The 25,939-nt window shown below is 38.6% G+C and overlaps 1 protein-coding gene across 1 annotated transcript in view; it reads right to left on the bottom strand.

Annotated features, from left to right (window-relative positions):
- Positions 1–25,939, bottom strand: part of ARHGAP15 (Rho GTPase activating protein 15) — a 320,784-nt gene that overhangs the window by 282,543 nt on the left and 12,302 nt on the right. Inside the window, exon 2 of the mRNA XM_053982387.1 lies at positions 21,419–21,598. Within this exon, the coding sequence (XP_053838362.1) occupies positions 21,419–21,598 (180 nt within the window). The remainder of the gene's footprint in view (positions 1–21,418; positions 21,599–25,939) is intronic.

Raw genomic sequence — 25,939 nt, 5'->3', positions numbered from 1 at the left:
AAGAGATTATTTCAGATAATTTAGCAGATAAGAAAAGTTTCTCTTCTTTTTTTTCCCCCCAAGTCCAAAAATCAACCTTTTTGCAGCTATATTAAGACAAAGCAGCAATTTAAATGAAAATATAATTTTCTTCCCTACTTTAATTAACAGTAAATCAACATACAGCAATAATTTTATTGCTTGAAATAAGCTACTTAAAAAATTAATACTTTGTTAACTATTCCAAAAATATATATTTTATTTACATTTTTATTGAAATTATTTGAACCTATAAGGCACCTTAAAAATCCCAAAGTATTTCCACAGGCCATCCATTCTTTAGTTGTTCTTCATACATTGTGTGGGAGTCTTTAGAAAAATCAGAGAGACTCTGCTCCTTGATTAGATGAACTAAGCTTTTAGAAGAAGGAGGGAAGGGGAAGTCAGAGTGCTAAAGCAGAGAGTATTTCCAGTATAGTCTTTCAGGAATCCTCCTTCCTACCAACACTGTGGTGACCAAACTATCAGTCTTACAAACATACATGGAAAAATTAACAAACTGAGTTGCAAATACCAATGAAACACATTGATATAATTATGCCAACAAGTGTTTCTTTCTCTTTTTTCTTCCCCTTCCCCTCAATGAGTGCACCCCAACAATGCTCCAACAATTTTCAAGCAGGCTGGAAAGAGAGATAAATCTACAAGGCTGGATCGGCAGCCTGGCTCAGGGCTCTCGTGGAGTCAGCAGTGTGCTGTGCTTGGAGGCACATTTAAGCTGTGTCTAACTTAGTGTTTACTCTGGGGTGACTGGATTTGAGCGCGCTGTCCCTGCCCCAGAGAATTGTTTGCTGTGCGGAGACATCAGTCTTGTCTTTGAGCATGCTCCGCCGAGTCACTCATGTGTGGCTGCTTGATCTGTTTGGGTCTGGACATATTGTCAAAGCCTTGTGTCCAAGTTCCATGGGAGCAGTGCCGAAAAAGTCCTGGCTCCAGAATGAAATTAGATTTATATAGAACACAAGCCAAAATAGCCGCTATGAACATCCGGTGACAAAAATCAAAGAATGGGAATAAAAAGTGGTTTGTTCTGACTCTCAAGCTTAGTTCAACTTCTTTAATCTGAAGGGAAAAGAAACCACTAAGAGCACCTCCTTTCTAGCTTTTAGGCTCTTGATTCCAGGCAAAGCAGAGGTGAAACATTGGCTTTTACAATGGAAAGTCCTTTGTCTTCCTTGGTGCAGAAATTCTCACAAAGAACCTTTTTGTGTGATTGAAAGGAGTATCTTCTAACACAGGTCACGGCTGACAACCCCATAGCTAAATCTTATTAAAAACTGTTCAGAGACCAAAATTAGAGACTGTAATACAGAACCACTTGGATACCTGTCAGGTTTATAATATCTAGATGGCCATCTAACTTGCCACCTGCTCTCCCTTCCCTTTGCACTAATAACCCGAATAAGCTTGTGAATACTTTATCCCCAGTGCTGTTGGCTCATATTAGTCTTTCATACCATCAAGACCTGCAATCTCTTAAAAAAGTCAGTTTTGCTTATTAGCATTGTTCAGAGGGCCAAGTTACAGATTGCAGCACAAGAAAGAATGAAGCAAAGTTTTCAAAGAGATTTTCCCAGGTGCCATTATAAACATTAACATGAAAGAAAGAGTAATCAAGATAATAACTGATCTACTTCAAGTAGCTTTTTAAGCAAATGGGTAATTTTGCAAAGGTCAATTAGCACGATGACTCCTTCCTATTAGATTTGACACCACAATATTCAGCTAGGAAAAGAATGAAAATATTTAAAAGCCTAACTTTTCTCCCCTCTTCCTTGGAGATTTCTCAGTTTTATATTTAATCACAACCTTGCAGCAAACCAGGTAGGACAGCAGTGATTGCTAGTGCTGCTACCCAGCTCAGGGATTCTCCACTTACAATTTGCCTTTATTTCACACAAAATTAATATCCTAGCATTTTTACCACAACCTGCTGACACAGTAAAACTATGATAATGTAAAGGTTAGGGCTTGGTTGGGGGTTTTTCAAATACCAAAGTCAGTACTTCAAATTTGTATCAGACTTTAGGATTCATGATGAGATTCTTTGTCATAGACATTAAAAAAAAAAAAAAAGATAAGAAAAACGAGAAGAAGTGCAATCTATTTGTGTCTAGGCAAAATAAGAACTACAATTGCAAAACTCTATTCTTCATATTGCTTAAGTGCTATTTCATTATTTGCACTTCAGAGACATAGAAACATTTCAAAAAACCTACTCCACAAGTCAGGCCATGTCCTGAAGAGAGCACTGGGGACAGGGAATATTCCTGATCCACACTGAACCTCCTGGTATTACTCCTGTGGCATCACACTGACAGCAAACCACATAATGCTAACACAGCAGATAAAGAAAGGAAGAAATGGAATTATCTTGTTTGAAACTTCTGAAACGTCTAGACAGACTGAAAATTGCCCCTGATTTGATTTTCCTGATAGGAAAAAGTCACCTATTTTTCAAAACATTAAAAAAAAATACTCTCTGCATTACAAAGATCATCCACTGCTATCCAAGATGTGGGCAGTGTATAAAGGCAGCACTTACCCCAGAGAAGTAATTTACCTTATTAAAAACCCCAAAATTATACATCTATATAATTCATAAAAAAACCCCAAACGACCATCCAGCAACTCAAGAAAACAAATGAACCAAACATTGTTAGAAGCTTTGGTGGCACACAAAAACAGGACTTTAACTGCATATTTCAGTGCATATATCATGTTGCACATACATAAAGACCACATTCTCAGCAAAGTCACAAACAATGTAAGGAAAAAGGTTTTGATTTATGTGCTTGGTTTCTTCCTCTTTCAGCCTCAGCTCAACAAAGGATTTCAAACTGCACCTGCCACCAGATTGCTTTGCTTCTCCACCCCACGACATGGATGAGGAATCAAGATGGCACCACTTATGAAAATGTTTATATAAATATTTTATCCAAACTATGCTGGACTTAGCATATGCTGGATATTTCTCTCTGATAGCTCCCTGGAAGGGACACATTTCTTAGTTGAAGGCATGAAAACACAATGAATTTACCAATTCTCTTGGTAGTTTCCCACTAGTCTTTTGCAAAATGTGCTGCAATTCTCATTTTATTTTGGGGGGGTTCCAACTTCCTGACATTTCATCTTGTATACCCATTTCCCACTACATTAAAGAACTCTGGTGCCCAATGCTGTCCCATAATGTAGGAAAGAGAGAAATAATTTGCCTTTCAACTTCATTCAATAATTTAAACATGCTGAAGTCTGTAGGTCCTTCATTGTCAAGACAATTTTCCTAACCTCACTTTTTTTTTGTTTTCCCTCTTCCTTGCATAATCTTAATTTTTTTGGAATCACTGTTCTGATTTTCTATTCATCAGTGCCACTAACAGATATGAGCATTTGCTCCATGCTTCATTTTCACTCACAATGATCAGCTCAAACTTCTTGACCCTAAAACACCCACAAAAGCTACATTTTACAGCAAAATCCCAGAACACAGTTCCTAATTCTGGGTGCAGCACAGCCTGTTTCCCATATAAACATACATTTGGATAAATTAAGGTTTTCAGCCATTAAGCTATCTGGATCACTCTCCACGAGTGCCTTCACCCAGACCTATTTGCCAGTCCATCAATCTTTGCTTTATTTTCAAATGTTATTAGAACTGTTCTATTTACTTCCATATCATGGATAAAAAGAGTGATTAGTGTCAAGCTTAATACTAGTCCCTGGAGAACAACTCTAAAAATTCACCCAGTTGATGATGATTCCCCAGGGACTACTTTCCAAAACGTGTAAATTAATCAGTTCTTAATCCATTTAATGTGTGCTTCACTGATACAGCACATAACTAATATTTAATCAGAATGTCACGTACTATTAAGTCGACTGACTTAAAAACTTTCACTGCACAAGTATGGCTCCTTTTCCAACCAGACTTACATCAAAAAATAATCCATTTGGTTGCATTTTTAAAATTTGCTATTTGTTCACTTATTATGATTGACATCAATGATATTCCTATTTTTTAATTGAACCCTGGAACACTTTTCCATTAATTGACCCAATACTCTTACAGGATAATTTGACTGTGAAATTTTCCAAGTCATGCCATTTTCCTTTTCTGAACACTGGCATAATGATTGCCCCTTTTTTAAATTTTGTCATTTCCTTGACAACTAAATATTTACAACTTAAATGAACAGGCATGGACCACCTCAGAAAACTCTGCAAGGTTGTAGTAAGATATTTATTTAGGTTTCCTAAAATTTTGCTAGCTTTTGCTAGTTTCTTCTGAAATGAACATTCAACAGGCTTGAATAGGATAGAAAGTTCATCATCACTTTCTCATAATCAAGCAAAGTGATTTTCGGAAAACACCAAACAAACCACAAACACAAAACCTCACAAATATTTATTCATTATTCTGATTTTTTCTGCATCGCTGTTATAAACCTCATCATCTTAGCAGTGAGCCTGTAACAGCACAGAATTAAGCTCTTAAAAATAGAGATAAAACAAGTTTATTGAAATTATTCCTGTGCACAGAGTTCAGAACTTAAAGAATTTGGAAGCCTTCAGGACACAGGGAATGCCTCCCTTTTGTCCAGCACTGCAGGGCTTGCAGGAGTCCCCTCAAGGTACAATACCTGGGGTGAAGTTGGTTGTAGGGAAGGTTTTATACACATTTTAACATTTGGCTGCTTTCCACTGTGTAAAGGACCCATCTTTGCCTGTAACAAGTGCCATCACAAAAAAAACAATCTATTAGCCAATATAGCCCAGTTTGTCACTGCCTAGATTCAGTGGCTATAGATTTATAAACTGCTGAATGCATAATACATAATAATATCTGATAGAGCAAAATTATCTGGACTCTACAGCTTCCATGTGCTAAAATAATGAAGTTAATTTTACCTTGTGTTTTATACAATTACCTCTTTTTTCTGTGAAGAAAGTTGCCAAATCAAAAATGGGATATTTTCTCTAATTTATACAGGTGCACATAAAATCAGGAAGGAAGAGGCAGGCTGGTGTACTGTGACACGCTGATTTTTTAAACTCCTTGCAGGTTTAAGCACGTGTGTGGTAACAGTGGAGCATAAAGGAAGATAAATCCACCTAAATTATAATTCCTTCAGTCACTTTTTACATATTGCCATAGAAACAAATTTGCAAACTATTTTCCACGTGGCTTTAAAAGTATCAAAATTGATCTTAAAATGTTCTACTGTCAGTATACAAAGGGCCATTCGCTTCCCAGCTCAAATATCCAAAATACTGTAAATGGAGTCTGACCTAAATAAATGCTACTCCAGATCTGAAGATCATCAGATCCATTACACAAAGCCATTCAGGCACAAACAGAGTGGTGGTTGCAAATGTTCAGATAAATTAGCATAAAGGCACATGTATCTCTAATAGGTTAATAAGTACAACCAGTGGGAAGTGAAAATGGTTGTTTGTCTATAGACTACTGTGAGAATTCATCATTTATGGGGGGAACGCACACAGAAACGTGTGACAGTGATTTTTCTTCCCCCTCCCCCACCAAACGCCATCATTTTAATAATTATTGAAAGATTAGGAGGTAGCCAAACGGTGTGGATGGAATTTTCTTGAAATGGTTTGGATCTGCTTTGCAAGTGATATTTTTGCAAGCCTAACACCCCCTGTTTTGTAGGTCACACGGATATCCACAGACTGTGGATACTGAAGGCGCTTGTCCTTCAGCCTTCTGCCTCACCACATGATTGAGCATCCATATACCTTACAACCATACACCCTGTCGAGTGTTATTCTCTTACATATCACAATTTACCTCGCTTCCTCCACTCAAACATGCAACCAAGCTGAGCAACAAGCTGCTTCAGCTGCCATGTCATTTCAGTTTTTACACATCTTCTCTTTTTATGTGTGCTCTACATCTCCGTGATGTCTCATCTCCCCGTTCCACTGCCATAGGCTACGAGTCAGGAACAAAGCTCAGGCTCAATGTCAAACAGAGTGAAAATGGGAAAATATCATAGAAGAGAAAATTAATGGGCACAAACACAGCTCTGAAACTTCCATCCTTGTGGGCTTTGCAACTTCCCATCATTTCTTGGCAAAATATGAAGGAGAAGGGAGTAAGGGTATTTCTACAGAAAATGCCTCAAAAAGGTATTTAGCTAAGGAAAATACAAGTCCAAAATTTTGAAGTGGAAGAGTCATGCTTGCATATTAAAAAAGTAAATAATCTTGTAAATGTGCAGTCAAGGCCTTTAATTTGAAAAAAACCCAATTTATTTCCACTCTCCACCATTTTCCTGCTGTCCCTCTGTCCTTGCCTGACCACCGTGGTCTGCCGAGGTTCATGTGTCCAAAAATGCCTCAGCAATAAATAGTCCCAAGTCTGACACACAGGAACAGACCCTGAGGCTGGAATCATGGCTCCTCTGCATGAACAGAGGTCTTTCTCTCATTTCAAACAGGGAAAATTTCAAGGTGAAACACACACAAATTTTCTCTTGTCAACAGGTTCGCTACCTGTGTCTTTAAAACAAAAATGGTGCCTTTCAATTTTTCTCACTTTTTTTTTTTTCCTGCAATAAAAATTTGTGGTTTCAGGCAAATTATGATGCTTGCAAGCCACATCATAAAAAAATCAAAATTAACCACACAAGCCCCAAATCCCAGTGCTTTAAAAATGGTTGATCCTACCCACATGGACATGGCAAATTCCATTGTATGGAATCAAGATCTTGGATATCATTAGACATTTGGCCACTGTGAAATCTAATTTATGGCCTAAGACTTTCTAAAAAATAGAGATTGTATTTTTCTGAAAAAAAAACCAGAAGTCCCAGGGCAAAGGAAAAAGGGGATGCTTCAGTTATATTCTTAAATTGTAGAAATATCTTGCTCTAGAAAATATAGTATTGTTTAGAAACCTGTATCTCTCATCCCCAAAAGAGCTATTTTTTAAAAGATAGCACTCCTCTTTTTGTCAGCTGCCAAAATCAAACACAAGCATAAATGTTAGCATGTCAAATATTAACACTGGTATTTATTTGGATCCAGGTACTTGATTTATCAGCTAAATTATTTATTCAAGAGGTAACACCATACTTCATGTAACTCCATTTTTATGTGTGCAAACCTTACCTGAATATATTATGTGCAAGCTTAATAAACCTTTTCACTTGTCAATTTCAGTCCTTCATTTTTTCACTGTTTGAAACATATAATTTATTTTTCGCACTAACATGCTATAACTGAGCTTACTGCAAACTGTATACATACTTTTTAATATCTTTCAGATGAGCAAGCCAGAGTCAAAAAATAAAATGTCCCTTTTTTTGGGTGGGGGGGTGAATTCGTTCATGATGCATTTTCAGTCTGTTTATTAAGTAATCATATCTGGGTACAAGTGTCAACACAATTTACGTTTTGAATAATGTGAAGCAGATAACCTCAATTAACAAGTAATTAGAGTCATTTTCCTATTAAGCAGTTTCCCTAATTGTTTTTGAAACCTGGAACTAAAATTGTAATAAATAATAAGCGGCCAAAACATGTCCCTGCATTAGTTTAATCTGGGCTCTTCCAGTGGAGCCTGGGAAAAAAAGCAGCAGAAATAAGGGCTGAGTCCTCATGAGATAGTGAGAGAAGAGGGAAATACTTTGAATATTTTGTAGATGTGGAATCTTCATAGTGTACTCTTCTGCTGTTTTGTTCTTTGTTTTGGTTTTTGTTTTTTTGTTTTTTTTGTTTTTTTTTAATTGATATTATTACCTTTCCCTCTCTTTTTTCACCCCCATGACTTCATATATGAACTTTTAACATATGGGATATTTGACTTAATCATTGCTGTGGATTGACTAGAGCTCATCAGGGAAACACCATCCCCCAGTGAACACAGAGGGTGTGATCTCAGCTGAACTACATTTTATAGTAATACAAATTAATTTGATCCCTTACATTCTACCTTGTCAAGCACACCATGTCTCTCTTTATGCAAAATAATAAATATCAACCTGTTATTCAACACAAATAGAACAACTTGTGTGTTTGCTGCTGGTCAAAAAAAAAAAAAAATGTCCTTCACTTGAATATCAGTCTTTAAATAGATACCTGTCATATCTCAAGTACAATAAATGAGCTTAGAGAACATAAAAATTTCTCATGTATTTCTCTGCTCACACTGCATGGTCTCATGGAAAACACTTAGGTTGCACTCTGTCTGTCACATCCAAAAATGGGGGAAAATAATTTTCTAGCTGAAAACAAGAAAAGATCCAGCAGCTGCTCCTCACCCAGAGCCAAAACAAACAAGTGAACTAAAAACTAACAGAAAAGCTACACAAAAATCCCAGGAAAAAAAAAAAAAAAAAAAGAAAAAAGGAAAAGAGCAAGTGCAATAATATGGGACTGCCCCATTCCAGGACATGTCCAAGACCAGGTTGGATGGATCTCTGAGCAGCCTGGTCTGGTGGAAGGTGTCACTGCCCATGGCAGGGGATGGAGCTGGATGAGCTTTATGGTCCCTTCCAACCCAAACCATTCCCTGGGTTTATGACTCGGTTCTCTTCACCCACAAACTCCAGCCCAAGCCAGAGCCTCCTGTTCTGCAGTTCCACTTATCACAATTTCAGCTGCTAGGAGATACCATTTTCACCTGAAGGAGAGGAAAGAGATGGAATTCTCATAGGCCATGAAGGAACCAAGGGACCTGAGCCTACTCAAAAAGGCTCTTGGCACATTTCTAACCGGTCTTCACCCTCCACCCCACAAACACTTGGCTGTTGGCTTTAAGTCTACAGGAAATTTTGCCAGCCTTGGAAGAGTACAAGATTTCTATTTACTCTTTTTTTTTTAAAAAAATTTCAATAAAGCAGCAAATCAAAACCAGGCCCCTCAAAATAAAAACCCTAAGAAGACAGCCTGAGAAATTCCAGGAAAAACTGGCAACTACAGAAGGACATGATCTGTCCAGAAGGAATACAAACATTTAAATAACTTGCTGGAAATTAGACTTTGTGAAAAATACCATTGATTCCTTTCAAGTCATTTTATTAAAAGGTCTATTAATGCTTGGCTTGCACTTTGTGGCCATGAGAGATGTTGGAGCAAAGAGCTATCAAAGGTGGCTATCAAAGTTGGGTTTTTTCCATTTAACTTTCTCTAACTATTAAGCTGCTCATTTTGTGGAGACAATCATTAGTGTCTTTAATGTGAAACAAAGCTTCTGGATAAGAGCTGCTAGCTGAAGATCAATATGAAAGATATCATTTCAGTTACAGCTTTAATAACTGTAACAATAGGGAGCCTGGCATTGCAGGCTTTATGCATTAATGTAATTTAGAATCTACCAGGTACAAATCTTATCAAACATTAGCAGTGGCTGCGTTGGGATTTTCTAGGTAAGAAAACTGTGTGATAAACGGGAGGTATTTGAAAGGTAAACTTTCATGTAATCAGGCTCATCTGTCATAAAAACATGAAAGAATTTACATGAAGAAAGTGAAATAAATAAACCAAAAAAAGGTTCTGGGAAAAGGATGGACATTTTTTAGGAGCTAGTGGTTCATGTGCTCAGAGTGCACTAGAACGTCTGTCTTGTTTATACCAACACAAATATGACCCACAAAACTGGAATGTCAGCCAAATTCAGTGCAGCTAAAGATTTTATGCAAACTGTCATACACAGAAAAACAAACCTACCTGGATGTGCAGTCAGCTAAATACCAAAACTGATGAGGAGCTTTTTCCCTGACTGCCAACAAAGCACCAGCACTAAAGACCGGGAGCACAACCCTTCCTCCAACCACAATTCACAGCTCCACCCAGCAAATTTACATTTCCCACCCAATTTCTTCCCACCCACCTGTCTCCAAATCCCTCTGCTCCCTACTTGCTCCATGCTTTTCACAATGGGCCCAGTGGCCCCAGGATTTTTCAGGTTTTTTGAGATTTGCATGGTGGTGTCAACCTTAATCTTCTGCAACAGTTTATCTACAACCATGTTATTTCTTTTCCCAGCTCTCCTATTTCTTGATTAAAATAAAATTTTAAAAACAAAATACAAAACTCTCCCCACCTCCAAAGGGGAAAAAAACAAGAACGGAAAATCAGGCGTGAAAATGTTAAAGCACAAATTTTGGATCTTCCCTGCAAAGTTATTCTTAAAACCTGATGCAACCAATTGGCAGTTCTTTAAACAATTTGTTTAACTTGTGTCCAAATGTCTTCAGGTTTTAGTGCTTACAGGTGGCTACTTAAGATTTACACTTTAATTTTGAGAAAGATCTAAACTGGGAACACTGAATTTTCAGTTTATCATTTGCTGATAAAAAATGGAAAGCTCAAAGTTAAAGTAGCCAACTACTGGAAAGAGTTGGCACCTGGCATTTTAATTTTTAAACATTGGGGGGTTTTGTGTAATGAGGTTATAAAGTTAGAGTCTGACTTCAGGACCACAATCAAGAAGAATGAGCTCTTAAGGATGATAGAATCACTGATGGGAAGCTCAGTTGGTCCAAAATCCAGATTTGGTCCAAATAAATAAACAAAAGTTTGTATGCTTGTCTGGGTTTTCTACCTGCCTTGGGGCTAAAGATGTCATGAGAACAGATTCTCTCATCACAGCTGCAGCACTTCCAGTCCTGGCTATGGATGAAATATCCAGGAGAACAATCTTTCTTACAGAGCTCTGGGGCAGGGGAGGGAAGTAAGGGAAAATAGGATGGGGATTTCACAGACTTTCAAATTTGATTCCAAAACTGGGGGAAGATTCAGAGATTAGAAAGGAAAGCACATTTTTTACTCTACTTGAGTTTTGGCTGTAGTCTTCAATGCCACTTTTTACTGCAACTGGCAGAGCATGTGGCAGCTCAGAGAGTCAATAATCACAAAAAGAAAGGTGCAACTGCTTCTAAAGTTTAGGCATATTCAGTACTGTCCTAAAATAACAAACATAACTTAGTTGCATTGGTCTATGACAGGTAAGTAAAAAAAAAATTTTTTTTTTTTTTAGGCTGTATATTGAGAAATGAAGCTTCTTCTTCCTCTCAAGGTGTTGGGTTCTGGGGCCTTTGAAGGGGAGGTTCCAACCCAGCTGTGTGTCTATGCAGGCACACCCTTAACTAGAAAATCATGGATGATAAAGACCTATTTCCATTAAGGCTATGAATCACACCAAACAGGAAATCAAACAGAAAATAAAATATTACCATGTTAACATGACAGGATCAGATGCTGAAAAAAAAAGAAATAAAGAAAGGTTGACTTAAAAGGAAATTTGATCTGATTTAGGGCAGGAGAATTCTGCTGTCAACTATTTCTCTAAGAATAGGCACATTGCCTAACAAGGACACTCTTGTCTGTTTTAAAACCCCTTCTCATCACATTAAACAACATTTATTAAGCATGTGCACACACAGTGCAATAGCAAATGTATTTAGGGCATGCACAAAGTAATTTGATCCCCATTTCATCTCATTGGTACTGCAAATATTTCACTGCAGTTATAAAGCAAGCAAAAAAAAAAAAAACCCACCCTGGTTCTTTACCTCTCCTGTCATGTTGCATTGGGTCACTCGGTGCCACATGATGTGATATCATGTAGCTCAATGCAAGGAGACACATGTCCCTTCTCATTGGAAATTTAAAGAAATGGAGCTTACTTTTCCCCTGTGGGAAGCTATGCAGGTCAGGTGCCCAAGACTAGCTATGGGAAGTTTGATATAATCTCAGTTTCAGTACCTACATATTTCAAATCTGATGGCATTTTTGAAAGGAAATGTGTTAGATGCCACAATTCAGCTGTAACACAGTATTTAATAAAGATAGCGTAAAAGGAATATAATTCCACAGCTTATGTTCCCTGTCACGGTGTGCACTGACACAGATTTCCAGGGAGACTCCTTTAAACAACACTTTTTAAGCATACTTTTTGAAATATACAGCATAGAACACAAAGGCCCTCAGAGAAACCTAACACTGCTGAAAGCACAGGGGTACAGAATCAAGGGAAGAGAACTGATTAATGATGAAGCCAAAATAAGGCTTTTTTGGATGAAAAATAGTGAAACAGTTAAGCACAGAGAATATAGATAAGGAAAATGTACAGGACCTGGGGCCAAGTTCTCCTCTCAGTTACACTAGCATAATTGTGGAATAATTCTGTTTTAATTAATAGAGTTAATATGATGAGAATGGAATTATCTACATAAAGAGCATGATTGAAACATAACAGTCGAACCAGCTTTGAGGCAGCCTCTTTAATGTGTGGAAAAGAAATATACATTCTCCACAGTCCCACTTTACAGGTAGAGAAACAGAAAAAAAACCCCTAAAAAATCCCTTTGTCAGGCAAACATCCAGGCTGGGACCAGGGAAACATGACAAATTCCAGTCCAGCTCCTTCTCCACTTGGTTGCAATGCATAAATACAAATGAAGGCTATCTTGAAAGCCAAGTGAAATATTATGTGTATAAAATTATCTTGCTAACATCATGGCATGTTGCTATCTCACTCCTGAATCAAAAAGATGCAGCTTTATAGTGTGTTGGTCTGTTTAGCATCATGATGGCAACTTCAGTGTCATTAACATGTCTGTGTATTTGGATGTCACTTCTTACAGGATAAAACAGTCAAAAAATTAGAAGCCTGAGGAGCAGAATCAGCAGAGATTTTATGAAATAATTTTTCCTGCTAGTAGAAAACACAAGGATAAATGGTATGGACTCTGAAATGGTGGTAATACAAAAGCACTGGGATCACTGTAATTTGAATCACATATTATGGTAGAGAAAATAATATTATTTGGAGGGTTCTAACCTCATGTCCAAGTTTTCTTAGTCTGCTGCATTGCCTTACCAGGACAGCTCAAAGACTACACTCTGCAGAGTTTTGGAGCAAGCAAGTTTTGAGCTACAAACTCCCGACTGAACTCCATAATGGTTCTTTGGGTTTGAGCAAGATAAGGTGAAGGAGAGGAACATTTAGAGTTCCCATTTCACCATTTTCACACATTTCTGATGGAAAGAATGAAGAGGGGTGTCTCTTACTCCTTTTTCCTTCTAATTTCCTGTGGGTTCCACAGCCCCAGTCCCCAGCTGTGAGAAATGAGAGCCTCAGTCTGTGCCTGCACTCTGCTCTTAAACAAGACATCACATTTTATATGATGTGGACCAAAATTGGTATTAGCATGAATCTCCACTATTCTTCTATAGATGACAATAAAATCAATAATTACTAATCCAGAAACTCCCATTTACACCTTGTCTTTCCTGTGTTCTGTGAAGAACTACCAACACCAACACTACCTTAGAAGATATTTTTGGAGTGTTTCTCTATCTACTTTCCTATCAGTGTCCCAGTGTTAACAACTGAGAGTGGGAACTCTGGCCAAATATCTTGAAGGGTGAGCTCAGGGTTCCTGGTCCTGGCCCAAGCTCTCACAAGGTCCTGCCCTGAGCAGTGACACCCCAAAGCCCCAGATCCTTGAGAAGAACCAGCGCTGCCATCTCATGTCTCCACAGCTCCTGCCAGCCTCAGACACTAAAAGGGCTGTTAAGAGATTAAAAGAAAATATAGAACAAAAGAAGTCAAGCATGGGTTTTAGATGGTAAATTAAATAATATTTTCATAACCAAGTTTTCATTTTTCCCCCTCAAGACATACATTACAACAGAGAGAAGTGTCTCATCTGAAAAGAAAAAAAAAAACTCTTTAATTTTTTACCCTTTTTTAGATGTTCTATCAGCTTAAAAATATTTTTATATGTATCTACACCAAGCTTTCTATGAAACTCAAAGGGATTTGTAGACTTTGAGGAATGCATTGATCTTCTCATAAACCACCCAAACTGTAAAAAACTCTATTAATGATAAAGGAAATGTTACATTTTTTCACTAGATGTTAGGAAAACAACGTGGCGGAGGGAGGGATTCATAAAGATGATGCAAAACTTCCTAACAGCACATTCAGTTAGGAGGGTATTTTAATATTGAACATCCTTTCAAATAATTCCATTTTCAACCAGCAGATGATGGGAACGCCGATGTTTTAGAGCCAGCTGCTCCTCTAGCCAGCATCTCCCCAATTTTTAAAGGAGAGAAAAAAAAAAAAAAAAAAAGGGGGGAAGGGAAGGAAAAGGAGGGGGGTGGAAAGACGTTTGGCACGGGGTTGTGGGTCCGTGGGATCAGCTGCTCCAGCTGCAATCCCTGGTGCTGCTCTGCCCCCTGGTGCTGCCGCGGCCGCAGAGCATCCCCCGCCGAGCATCCCCCGCTGTCACTTCTCACTTCTCCGCCAAGTTCAAGGTCAGTGCCTAGCTATTTTCAGCTCATCTCTTCTTGATCCATGCAGAGAAATGACAAGGTAACGTGATTTGGGGTCAGCTGTATTACAGGAACCGTTACATAAACGGAGAAAGTGGAAATCAATCCCGGCTGACAGTGTCTTCGGGATAATCAGCGCTCACTCCATGCCGCTGTCAGCTCTCCTGCATCAAACACCATGTTACTTCTGTCACATCTCCTTAACAAAACCAGAGTCTCACTTTTGGCAAAGTAAATAAATATTTCACTCGGGCTTGCATTTAGTTCATTGTTTAGAGAACTTTAACACTTTGGACTTGCAAAGAGTCCCCATTTGGAGGAGAAAAGACAGCTTACCCTGTCAGGTCCATTACTGCCTGCAAAGGCGCTGGCAAAGATACAGTGGACTCTTATGAAACACCCCATTCCTCATATTTTGTGCTTGATTTCTTTAAGCAGACGATTGTCCTCCAAATCTCCGTCACCGAGCGGACCTCGGCTTCCCAAAGTGCTTCACCTAACCCACAGTCACCCTGGCCCCAGCCCCATCACAGCTCTTCCCCTAACATTCTAGGACACCTTCCCTCAATTTGTCTGATTATTATTGCTTTATCTGAACCATTTCCTCCCCTAAGCAGACATCTTCCCTAACGCAGAATTATGAACATATCATTTCACAAGATGCGCCGCGTTAGCCGCGTCTCGGTGGCAGCACATGGTGCGTCGGTTTAGGGGGAGAGCAGCGATTCCATCCCACCCACCTTGTGCTCCCATGGAACTGCCAAGCCCGCGGAGCTCCGCCGAGGAACAATTTGCCATAATATTAGTTGTCAGTAAATTCAAAGACGGAACTCCTAAAGCTATAAAATGGATTAGAAGCAATTTAAAAAAGAATTAACAAACTAGAGTAAGAGTATACTGTCAACAAACAAATGCTTCATCATAGCACTGTAATTTGGAATTTTAATTACCCCTCTGCTTCTGTAACAAAACAATGTCTGAACTGGCAGCCATTTGAATCTCTCACAGGTCATTGAGCATTCTAGTTAATTACTCTATGAATAGCCTGTTTTTCTCCCCTCTGGAAACACGTTTCTAATGGCAGTCAAGGTCTGACAAATGTGTCATCTACATAATTAGCTAGGAAGCAACACAAAACATTAAACATGCTTTGTGCCGACAACTATCAAAACATTTCATTTGTTGTCAATTATTCATTACTTTGTAGGTTCTGAAGGGGTTGTTATTATGAAAATAAGTCCAGATGCTAACAAGGTTAGAGTTTTTTATTCAAATTAGTAATCGGAGGACTAACTTTAAAAAATGTGTCTTGTGTACGTTTATGGCAGCGTTCAATCAGCACTAAATTATAAACGAATTTAGCTAAGTTCAAGTGAAAATAGCCATGGCAGAGCACATACACTAATTTGTGGAGTTGCAGCTCTCTTTGAAGTTTTAGGATCTAAGCTGAAGTAGCAAACTTTCAGAACCTTTGGCAAGACTAATTTGTGCTTGGTAAATAAAGATTTTCACAGCGTGAGATAATGTAAGATTGCAAAAAAAAAAAAAAAAGAAAAAATATGGAGGTTTTTTGAACCTTTTTTCTACTCTTCTGTCACACTGAGTAAAAGTCAAAATCAGCAATTCTGACCCCTGTAATATCTTGTCTGAACTTCGGTTTGGCTTAACAAGGAAGCCAAACCAGTTACATTCACCACTCCCTTAATAGAGCTGAAATGAATTTATCCTTGCTTTCAAGAAGAAATAGGTGCTGGTTATTTCCTTTTTCTATGATCTCATTATGATGCTGCCTGTCAAGCTACCCAGCTGGAATTGTACAGCGAAACTGTGGGGAGGAGAAATAAATGGGGAGTTGAACAATAAAATTAACTTCTTCCTTTTTAGCCAGGATTATTTCAGCTGAAGTACTATGATGTAAATATGCAATAAAGAATAACTTCTCACAGGGCATATTTAAAAAATAGAAACCAAAAAAAAAAAAATTATTCACAAAAGCAAGAGGCTTGTTTTGAACCCGAAAACACACCTGTACACAAAATATTGCTCCTGTAAAAAGGTTGGGAGGCAAACCTGAGAAAAATCACTTATTGAAGGTAAGCTGAGCCCTAAAATAGGCTCATGCATTAATATTCTCCTTTCAGCTTTTAAGTCAAAGGACTTTATGGTATGGAGAACATACATGAGCGTGTAGGGGCACATCTGTGCAGGCTGGGGGCCTCTGCCCCAGAGCCAGAGCAGCTCCTCAGGTGGGGAGCAAGGGACACAGGCACTGAAATGGGTGAAAAACTGGAGCCAAGGGCTGGAGGAGACAGGCTGTGAGCACCACACTCAGCAGAGAGCAGATCTACATCTTCAAAGCACAAAACCAGTTTGAATACAGTAAGGGGACATATGACACACTTCATTTCTTGTTTTCCTGCCCTGGAAAGGAGAATGACTAATGTTACTAAACAGACTTGTTTTCTTTTAGCAATATTCATGTTCAAGAAGTGAAACTGGACTGTGTTTGTAGACCCACGGCTTTCATACCTACCCTGAAATACTTGGAGCAAATAAGGTGTAAGCTTGCATTTATTAACAATTCCCACCCTTGTCATGGCAAGCTCATATATTTTTCTGTATCTGTCCCAGTGCTATTATATGATTTGTGCAAACCTTGAAGGGATCACAGCATTCTTCTTTTATAGGGACAAATGTGGCTGCATCTGTAACAGACCAGTGTATGATGACAAAATTTGTAGAGAATAAAGCCTGGGCAATCACTATTAGATCACAGTAAAGGGAATATTTTTCAAAACTACATCAGGAGGAGGTTTTCTGCTTTTAGAAATATTTTGTCAAGATTTGCTTTTTCCTCCAAGAAAAAAAGTAAACGGGGGAAAAAAAAAAAAGAGCTATCCTCAAAAACTTTCCCTAAATAAACTACACTATAAAAGAAGCTCTGATGATCTCGCAGAGATTGAAATAATCCCTTTTTGAGCTAAAACTACCCATAGCAATGAAACTGAAAATACTCTAAAAGAGGGCTGGAGACTGTCTTGTAATTAACATTAAACAGATAACATATTTACGAGGAAGTCAAAATATTTTGGAAGCCGATAATCCTGTAAGCCTTAACGTGGTATAAAAACAACAAATAAATGCAAAGTGTTACTGTTACACATGCCTGCCTGATCAATGGTTTTCACATATTGATCTATAAATGGAGTTGACAGTCTGTGTTGGCTGCACATTTTCCAAGCAGCTCTATTTTTGTACAAAACCAATACGGGCAATTACCTTTGTTTGAGATGCCAAGTCTTATCAATTCAATGTGATTTAGTGTCATTTTAATTAAATATCAGGATCTACTTCAGGACAATCTATACAAACAAAGCCTCAAACTTGACTATAAGCTTGATTTGAAGTAAACATGTACAAGCCCTGCAATTTCAAAATATGGCTCAAAAACTCTGCTAAACAGAAGGTTTATATTTTTAGCAAATTTATTTCTGTCTTTTTGGCTAGCCATAACTTTGGCAAGTGTTCTATGATCACAGAAGTAAGAAACAAAAGAAGATTGCTTCCCATTTCTCTGATAATGTATTAGGGAGATAAATAAACCTACCAGTTTGTTTAACCTAATCAGAGAAAGCTCTAATACATTAACATTTTGGAATGTCTAAATAGGTTCTAATTCTTAATATAGACACCAATAAAAAAGACATTTCATTGTTTGAAGTTGTTCTGAATGAAGCAAAATGCACTTCCCTGGGGTTTAACAGATGAAAATAGCAAATATTCATTTACATTGCTGGTTCAGACACTACCATTAAGCACAGAAAGAGCCTTCACTTGCCACAGCCTGTGTCCAGCTTCATGATTTGTGCTCTTTAGACTCTACATTAATATCAATTTCAACCTTTGCACAAAGCTCAGGCATTTCCATTGAAATAAATAACATAAACCCCCAATAATCTCTTGCTTGTTTAGTTCCTGCCTCCCACATTTGCATCTGCACCACTATAAAATGCACACGTGCATATGGACCTGCTGGTGTATGAGGCACATCCTTCCCTGTCACCCTACAGAAAATAATCTGTTCACCTTCAAAAGTATAGCCCCAGGTGTGTTTACAAGCACCACAGCACATGCTTCAGACTACAGCAAATCCCTCAGAGAAAATTAGGCACTTTTGTCCTCTATAAATCACCACTCATCTTTCTACCTTTGTGCCTGGTTTACGCCCTTTATTGTCCAGAGTGGGAATTTCCTCTTTCCAAATACGTTTTAGAAATCTATATTTCTATTGATTGTTCAAAATGTGCCAAAGGCTGATTGCCTTAATCCACTAAAGTCAGTACATTTTGCATAAGTTGAGTAAAAAAGATTTGACCCATTTATTAATAGAACAGAGTATATTGCACACACCAAGCATGGACAGCAAAAGGGTGGTATGGAATCCTTTATTCAGCTGCTTCTAGTTTTTTTCAAAAGAAAAATCTCTCCAATACTAGGGCAAAAATACTCAGTCAACATAAAATAGAAAATAAACATAATCAATGGATGCCTCATGGATTATATCCATCATCTAAACAGAGGCAGACCATGAAAACAGAAAATTTCCAAGTAGAAAGATGAGGATAAATCCTTTTTCTCTTCAAGCACAAAATAATTAGCTTTGATTAATATTCTGGTAATATATGTCTTTTAGCAAGGATCTGTGTGCCTCTAAATACAGAAGTGAAGACTGTGTGGAAAAGTGCAACGGGAGGAGCGCCTTGATTTTTAAAACAATATTATTAAATTTATATTCATGTACACATATATGCGTGTGTCAGCTGGACCCTTCTTTTTCAAGACACTTGGAAGGATAGGAGATACTCCCCTGCATTACTTTCCCCCAAATCCTTCCCAAGTCACATGCCCAGATATGTCAGCACAGGGCTGATACACACAATTGGTATTTCACTGTTCCTTTAACTCGCTGCACTGAAAGCCCACAGTTGAAAGCATTTGGATCCTTAGGAATTTTGCTTTTACTTTGGGCATTAGCAAACAACTTTAAGAGGCTTATTTAAGTAAATACGCCCAAACACTTTCAGCCTGTCAATATCTAGTCAGAAAATTCTGCATGGCAAAAAGAGATGAAAAGAATTGAAACAGAAAGGAAATTAGTAGCATGGCAAGCTTTCAATCTATTATGTCGGAGCCAAGTTTGCTTGGTAAAATGACATATACTCGGTAAAATTCCGCTTTTATGTAATTAGCTACTAAACAAATGTAACACAAAGCAACTTTCCAGCTCCCAGCCAATGAACATATATTGCACCTGGTGTGGTTGTTGGGATACGGCAGTGAATATTTATGTCTAATTTAACTTTTTAGAGCCCTTGCTCTGTAACAGTCCAGCATACTATCCCCCAAACTAAAGTTATGTAACAAGGTAATATCAACAATGAGAAACTGCATGATAAAATCCTGCCCAAAAGTGAAAAATGCTAATTTTGTCTCATTTAGCAGCTGGATACAGAAATGCTCATTAGTTTTAAGAGGGTTAATCCTTTTAACTTTTGCATATTGATATGCCAATTATGCCTAATTGTACAAGAGGCATCAGTCAAGGTAATAGTGCATAAACACATGAAAGTTATTAAGTACATCCCAACATGTAATAAAGTAGGTGTTAATTGGTAGCTGAGTTCTGCAGGCTATTGAGGTGGATAATTCATTGAGAGATGGATCACTTGTAATTTCTCTACATAATTCCTTTTGCAGTCTCATGCTGTGATGTTTTCATGCTTGTCAAAAACAACTGCAGCCTAGTGCCTTTTGTTAAACACAGCCAATAAAACGTTAGGCACCATTAAATATACTTAACTTTTAAACTTTTTCAAAGGTACAGTTCTTCCTGGTATTGCATTACAGTATTCCCAGTAAATTATTATAAGCAGTGTTCCAAGTTTTTGGTAGAAGAACACTGCAAGTCAGATAAAAGGGGGAAACATATGCAGTGTGTCTGAGGTAAAGAATATAATTTAAATAAATGGTAAATCAGCTGCTAAAATCTAAACAGATTTTTCACTCTAGAAATATAAGGAGAAATTAATTAAATTACACCAGAGAAATTAATCACTAGAATAACATATTTCTAAATAAGCCTAAATTTTGAGGTTCAATTTTGAGTAAAAAGGAAATACCAGAGGTCTTGTGGCTTTCCTCCATTTAATAACTTTGTCAAAAAGCTGAATATTTCATAGGAATCCATTACATCAACAGCAAAAAAAAAAAAAAAAATGGTTGGCATGGTTGTGAGAAGTGGCTGAGATCTGGGACTCTGTCCCCAGCTAACAGAGTTTTCCCCCTCATTTGCATTCTCTGAGAACAAAATGGATCTGGAGTCCAAAAAAGTGGTTAACATTGCATAAATAATTTTGTAACATCATATGGCCTCAGCTGCAAGTTGCCACCATTATGGAAGAAAATTAACCAGGGGAGACTCATACCAATCAGTTTGTTTAGTAGCTCACAAGGAGTACAGGGGCAGGGATGCAACTGGCAATAGAGTTCATCACTAACTATTTAATTTAAAAAAATGCAAATGGATAAAAAAATGACTCTGTTAACTACTGAAATAACAGCATATATTCAGTGTCTGATTTTTGTACAATTCATTCAGTCTTACAGCAAGACTTTTTGTTACAAAATCATTTGCAGAGTTTGAAATTTCCATTTAGTTTCTTCTGTCTGCTTTTCAAGTTTGCCTTTTGAGAAACCCTTCATGTATGTGAAACTGGAAGTGCTATTCTCTACTTACTTAAGCCTTACTTAAGAGCTGTTACAACTGTGAGTTGAAATGCTGAGTAGCTGTTATGATCATGGCCACCAAAGCCAAATTCTGTATTTCATGAAGGAAAATTGTTATTCCAATGCCTAGAGATACTCCTAAAAATGTATTAGTGACTTTAAATCCCTCCTTTCAACGGATGATAATGGAACCAGTGTCTTAAAACGCATAAAATAAATCCATAGATTTTTTTTAAAAATTTGAAGACTCAGAAAATATTAGGAGTGTTTTACTTACGGGCTCGGCGACTTTCACATTCTCAGAGAGAATCATAGATTTGCTTTGGCTCAGCCTGTCATGGTGACTGTTGGAATTTTTGATCCTCATTTGAACAGCCCCCGTGCTATGGTGGGAAGGATTAGGCTTTTCAGAGGCTGTATCAGAAGTTGAAGACCTTTCCATGGTTGCTGGGTTGACCTGAAGAATGTGAAATAAGAGCATTAATCTAGGGACTCCTCATACAAAAACGTATCAATGCCAGGTCTGTGTCACTGCAGTCAGGAGAAGAAGCTGAGTTGTCTTGCTGGCAAGATCTTGATCATCTTTGAACACCAGGATAACTATCAGCTGTGTCAGCCTGCAGTTTTATTATTGTCCTTATCACCCTCCCATCCAAACTGCCTTGGAAGAGTTAGTTTATGTAAAAGATTATCCTTATCTCAAAAGCCATTCTCCTCCATGGTGTAATCTCCCTGCAAGCCTCTGCCACGTCCAGCTGGCAGCCACTCCACTTTGTCTTTGGCCCTGCTCACACGACACATTTTAAATCTTGCAAAGGGAAAGGACACGCTGTGAAGCCAATTAACATATCTTACCTCCACAGTCCCTCACGGGCCAGCTACAAGTGCATCTCAGGGCCACGCTGAAACCCTGCTAGTGTCCCAGAGCCAAACCTGGAGCTGATAAAATAGCCCTTAATTTTCACAATTCTACCAGCAGCATGGATGAGATTTTTGTTTCTCTGTCTGTTTTTAAAATCTGAAATTGAGAAATCGCTGAGCTCTCAAGCCCTTGGATGGGGGGTGGACCTAGAATGATCACAGTGCTGCTGTTCAACCTCCCATTTTGGTGTTACTCAGTTACCTCCCTTCTAGCTATTCAGAGTCCTGAAACATTTCTGGTAGTCAAAAGTTGCTTTATATTTCCTGTAGAAAACACCAAGACAGTGATGTACAACACTTGCTCTGTTTTCCTCCCCCCTTGCTCACCCTCGTACTACTACATGTAGCTCGTGGGTGCAGTAATCTACTGAGAGTCACAAGAAAACTGGCTCTTTATATTGCTGTGTAACCACATGAGAAAATGTGTAAGGAAGAGATACTACACAAGCTGAAATAGCTGGTTTCCCAACTATGGAGCCAGGGAAATGGAAATCCATTTAAGTGCAGTTATAGTCTAAACTGTTGAAAAATCAGCATTTTCCAAACGGGTTGGAGAGCATGGCTATTTCTAGCAACATCCCCACAACTTCTGAAGGCTCTGAAAGATTAAATTCCTTGATTTCAAGAAAGCCCATTACTATGAAGACGTCATAGAGCAGAGAACACATTGTCCAGGTGTGAAGGTGGGAGGGGGAGATGGGAAGCTCTGCTGCACATCTCTGGGCAGGAGCACAGCCTGTACAGGTGGGAGGACACAGCTCCCACAGCTTCAGACTCTCAGCACTGATAAAACCATCCCTCACAGGAAATTGCCCTAAATGTAGAGGATGATAACAGGTCATGCAGTCAGAATGGCTGAGGGTGGAAGAGACCTTGGTAAGTCATCTGGTCCAACTTGTTCAAGCAGGAACACCTAGAAGTGGTTGGCCCATGTCCAGAAGGTTTTTTATAGAACCATAGACTATTTTGGGGATTGGAAGGGACCTTAAAAATCCAACTTTAAAAAAAATCTAACCTTAAATTTCCAACTCCCCTGGCATGGGCTGGGACCTTCAGGGGAATTTATATGAATTTGTGATAGCACTCTCGACAAAAGAAAGAAGGAAGTGCTTTAATATTAGCCCATTACTCACTCAACATGATGTGCCATGATAGAAACACTGAATTGAATCCAAAATATCCATACCAAAAACAAAGCTTGTGCCCATTGGCTGTTTCTTGCATTGACTCAGTTACTCAAGGATCCCCACAGAAGTTGAACCTCGGGTTATAGAAATTAGATTAAAGCTGTTTCATGTTACTTAGCAGCATGCCTGCCTATGACTGCTGCAGAGCTGGTGTATTGTACTTGAGAAAACTCTTTCCATGAATCCTTGGTGGGCAGCACTGTGTGTTCTCCCTCCCCAAGACACTTCTCACCACCTTTCAGAGCAGTTAGCACCCAAATCAATGTCACAGGGGTACTTTGCCATTTTGGCAGTAAGGACTGTAGCAGCTCCAAGCAGGAAATTATTTTTTCTCTCCTCCTAAACTTGGAGAGTCAAATCATTTTTTATTTCATGTTGGTATCAAATCAAAATTGCTTCTCAACAGATTTTCAGTAGGCTCCAGGCTGGAGAGCGGATCAGACTCGAGAGACGAGAGCAGCGCTGGCTCTGTCACGGATCCAATGTTTGGCTGGAGCACATTGCTCAGATTTTCTTCTGAAGTCTCCCACCTATAAAGCTCTGACATATCCCTTCTCAGGAGCATTATGAGTTTTAATTAGGTAGTCTCTGGTGTTGTCAGTACATGACGTGCCATAAAAAAGTTTAATAGTGTGACAAAGTCATGCCCTGGATCACAAGCAGGAGCACAGTCAGTAAACGGCAGGGCTGTGAAGACTTCTGAAACTCTTGGTTCTAATCTCATTGAACCTTGGTTAGTTTTCCTGAAATTTGAACTAATTTGCATACATCAGAGTATTACAAGGAGGCTTTCCAAGATACTAAAATGACAGGAACTACTATAAAAGAAAACAACAACAAAACCCAAAACGGAGCATTTCCACCATTAGATTTGTCTTAGTGTAAAACACAGTGAGATTCTGCAGAATATGAAGGAAGTCTGGCATAATATGGAAGAAAGGTACTAAAGTTGTGCCCTTAGGATTTTCAGGTAGGAATCCTGTGCTGTCCAAGCTCCATGCAGACTCCTGACAGCGTTACCAGCCCTACATGCCAGTAGATGGCACCCTGAATATGAGCTCCACAAAAGCAACAGCACGACATTTGCATTTGCAAGGAGCATTTGGTAATCCTCATACTCTGCCCTGCCTCTATTGTTTGTTTGCTTATTTTTGTTCTAATTTTTTTTTTTTTTTTAATAACAGAGGGGAAGACCATCAGGAAACAGATAAAATATTTTCAGAAAACATAAAAAGGATCCTATCTTCTGCATTTATGAGTTGGTGCTTCCAAATTGTTATTAGAAGCATCAGGGCCAAGTTTGGGCCGGTTTTGCAGGGGAATTTGTTTCGCTTCCTTTGGAAGGCAGAGATGCCAAGCCCCGTGCAACTGCTTGTGTGGCACTCCATGTCCATTATATAATTATCTAATTTGCCTTTTGGCAAACAGTCTGGATATAAATTTCAGTTTTGAAACCTCCTATGGTTGATTTGCTAGAGAAAGGCATTAAACCAAGACAGAATTTCCCCTCCTCTCCACCTTGTTGTTTAGAGAGCTCCTGGAGTAAAGGGGCTTTGAGACTTTAACATTTTTAGAGACATTAACAAGACAATTTTGAGACATTAACATAAGAGAAGGGAAACAAGGGTACACACTCAAAATTCCTCTTGGAAATAACTGCTTTGGGGCACTGTGGAACAGAAGGGGCAGGCTGGAAAAGGGTGAGGAATAGTCAGGGCAAGAAAAATCCTTGACATGAGAACAGATGGATGATGCAGGAAGAATAAAACTGATTCATAGAGTGGGGAAAAGAGGTTACAGTAGGTATGAGGAAGAAGAAATTCAGTTTCTGGAGAGTGTGTGAATCACTTATTTATGGGGCAAGAAACACCACTGAGCTGAAGGAACAAGATCACCTTTTTGGCTGCAGCAGCAAAACCAATTCAGTCCTACACAACCAGTCACTTTCAGAGATACTTCAGGAGGTCAAAAGCCTTCTTTGAAGGAAGTGGCTCATCCTTTAACAAAAATTGCAGCCTCAGTGGGTCAACTCTTGCAGTGACTTTTCCCACAGACGGATCCATGTGTTTGGAATGCTCCAGGAGGATGTAAGTCTGCTCCAGCAAGTAGCATAGCAACCTTGTAGTGCAGCAGATTGAGTTAAGCCAGAGCTCAGGCACCAGCTACAGGGGAGAGCTGGCTGATAAACATTCAAGTGGCATTTGACAGTTCCTAAAGAGTCTAAAAACCCAATTTCTAAATGTACAGCTGACTTTCAAACACATGGTGTGGAAATAATGAGGGTTGTAGAGGTGAAAATCAGAAAGGTTATGGCAGACGCAAATCCACAGACAGCAAAGCCTTCCCACTTCTGAGAACCCAGCCCAAGTTTAGAGAATTGCAGAGCAAATGGTGAAGGTCAGATCTCCTCCTTCCCCACAAAGTGTTTGGAACAGCCAAAACTATTCACCAGAAGATTTTCTGTAATGTTTCATTTGAAAGTAGAGCTTTCATAGAATCATGGTGTTTGATAACAGTGAAAATATGTCAATTATTTTTGTTTGATAGGGAAAAATTATTTCTGTCCTTTTGAAAAGAGAAAGGAGATTACAAATCAAACAAAATGAAAGCAAACTCTTCTGTTGCTGTTTACAGTTTCTAGCAAAAAAGCAAAAATACATTTTTTAGCTTTTTGAAAAATGAAAGACAGT

The sequence above is a fragment of the Vidua macroura genome, chromosome 7 (assembly GCF_024509145.1).
Source record: "Vidua macroura isolate BioBank_ID:100142 chromosome 7, ASM2450914v1, whole genome shotgun sequence".
NCBI lineage: Eukaryota > Metazoa > Chordata > Aves > Passeriformes > Viduidae > Vidua > Vidua macroura.
The sequence above is the reverse complement of the archived record's forward strand: the minus strand, read 5'-3'. Positions and strand labels throughout refer to the sequence as shown.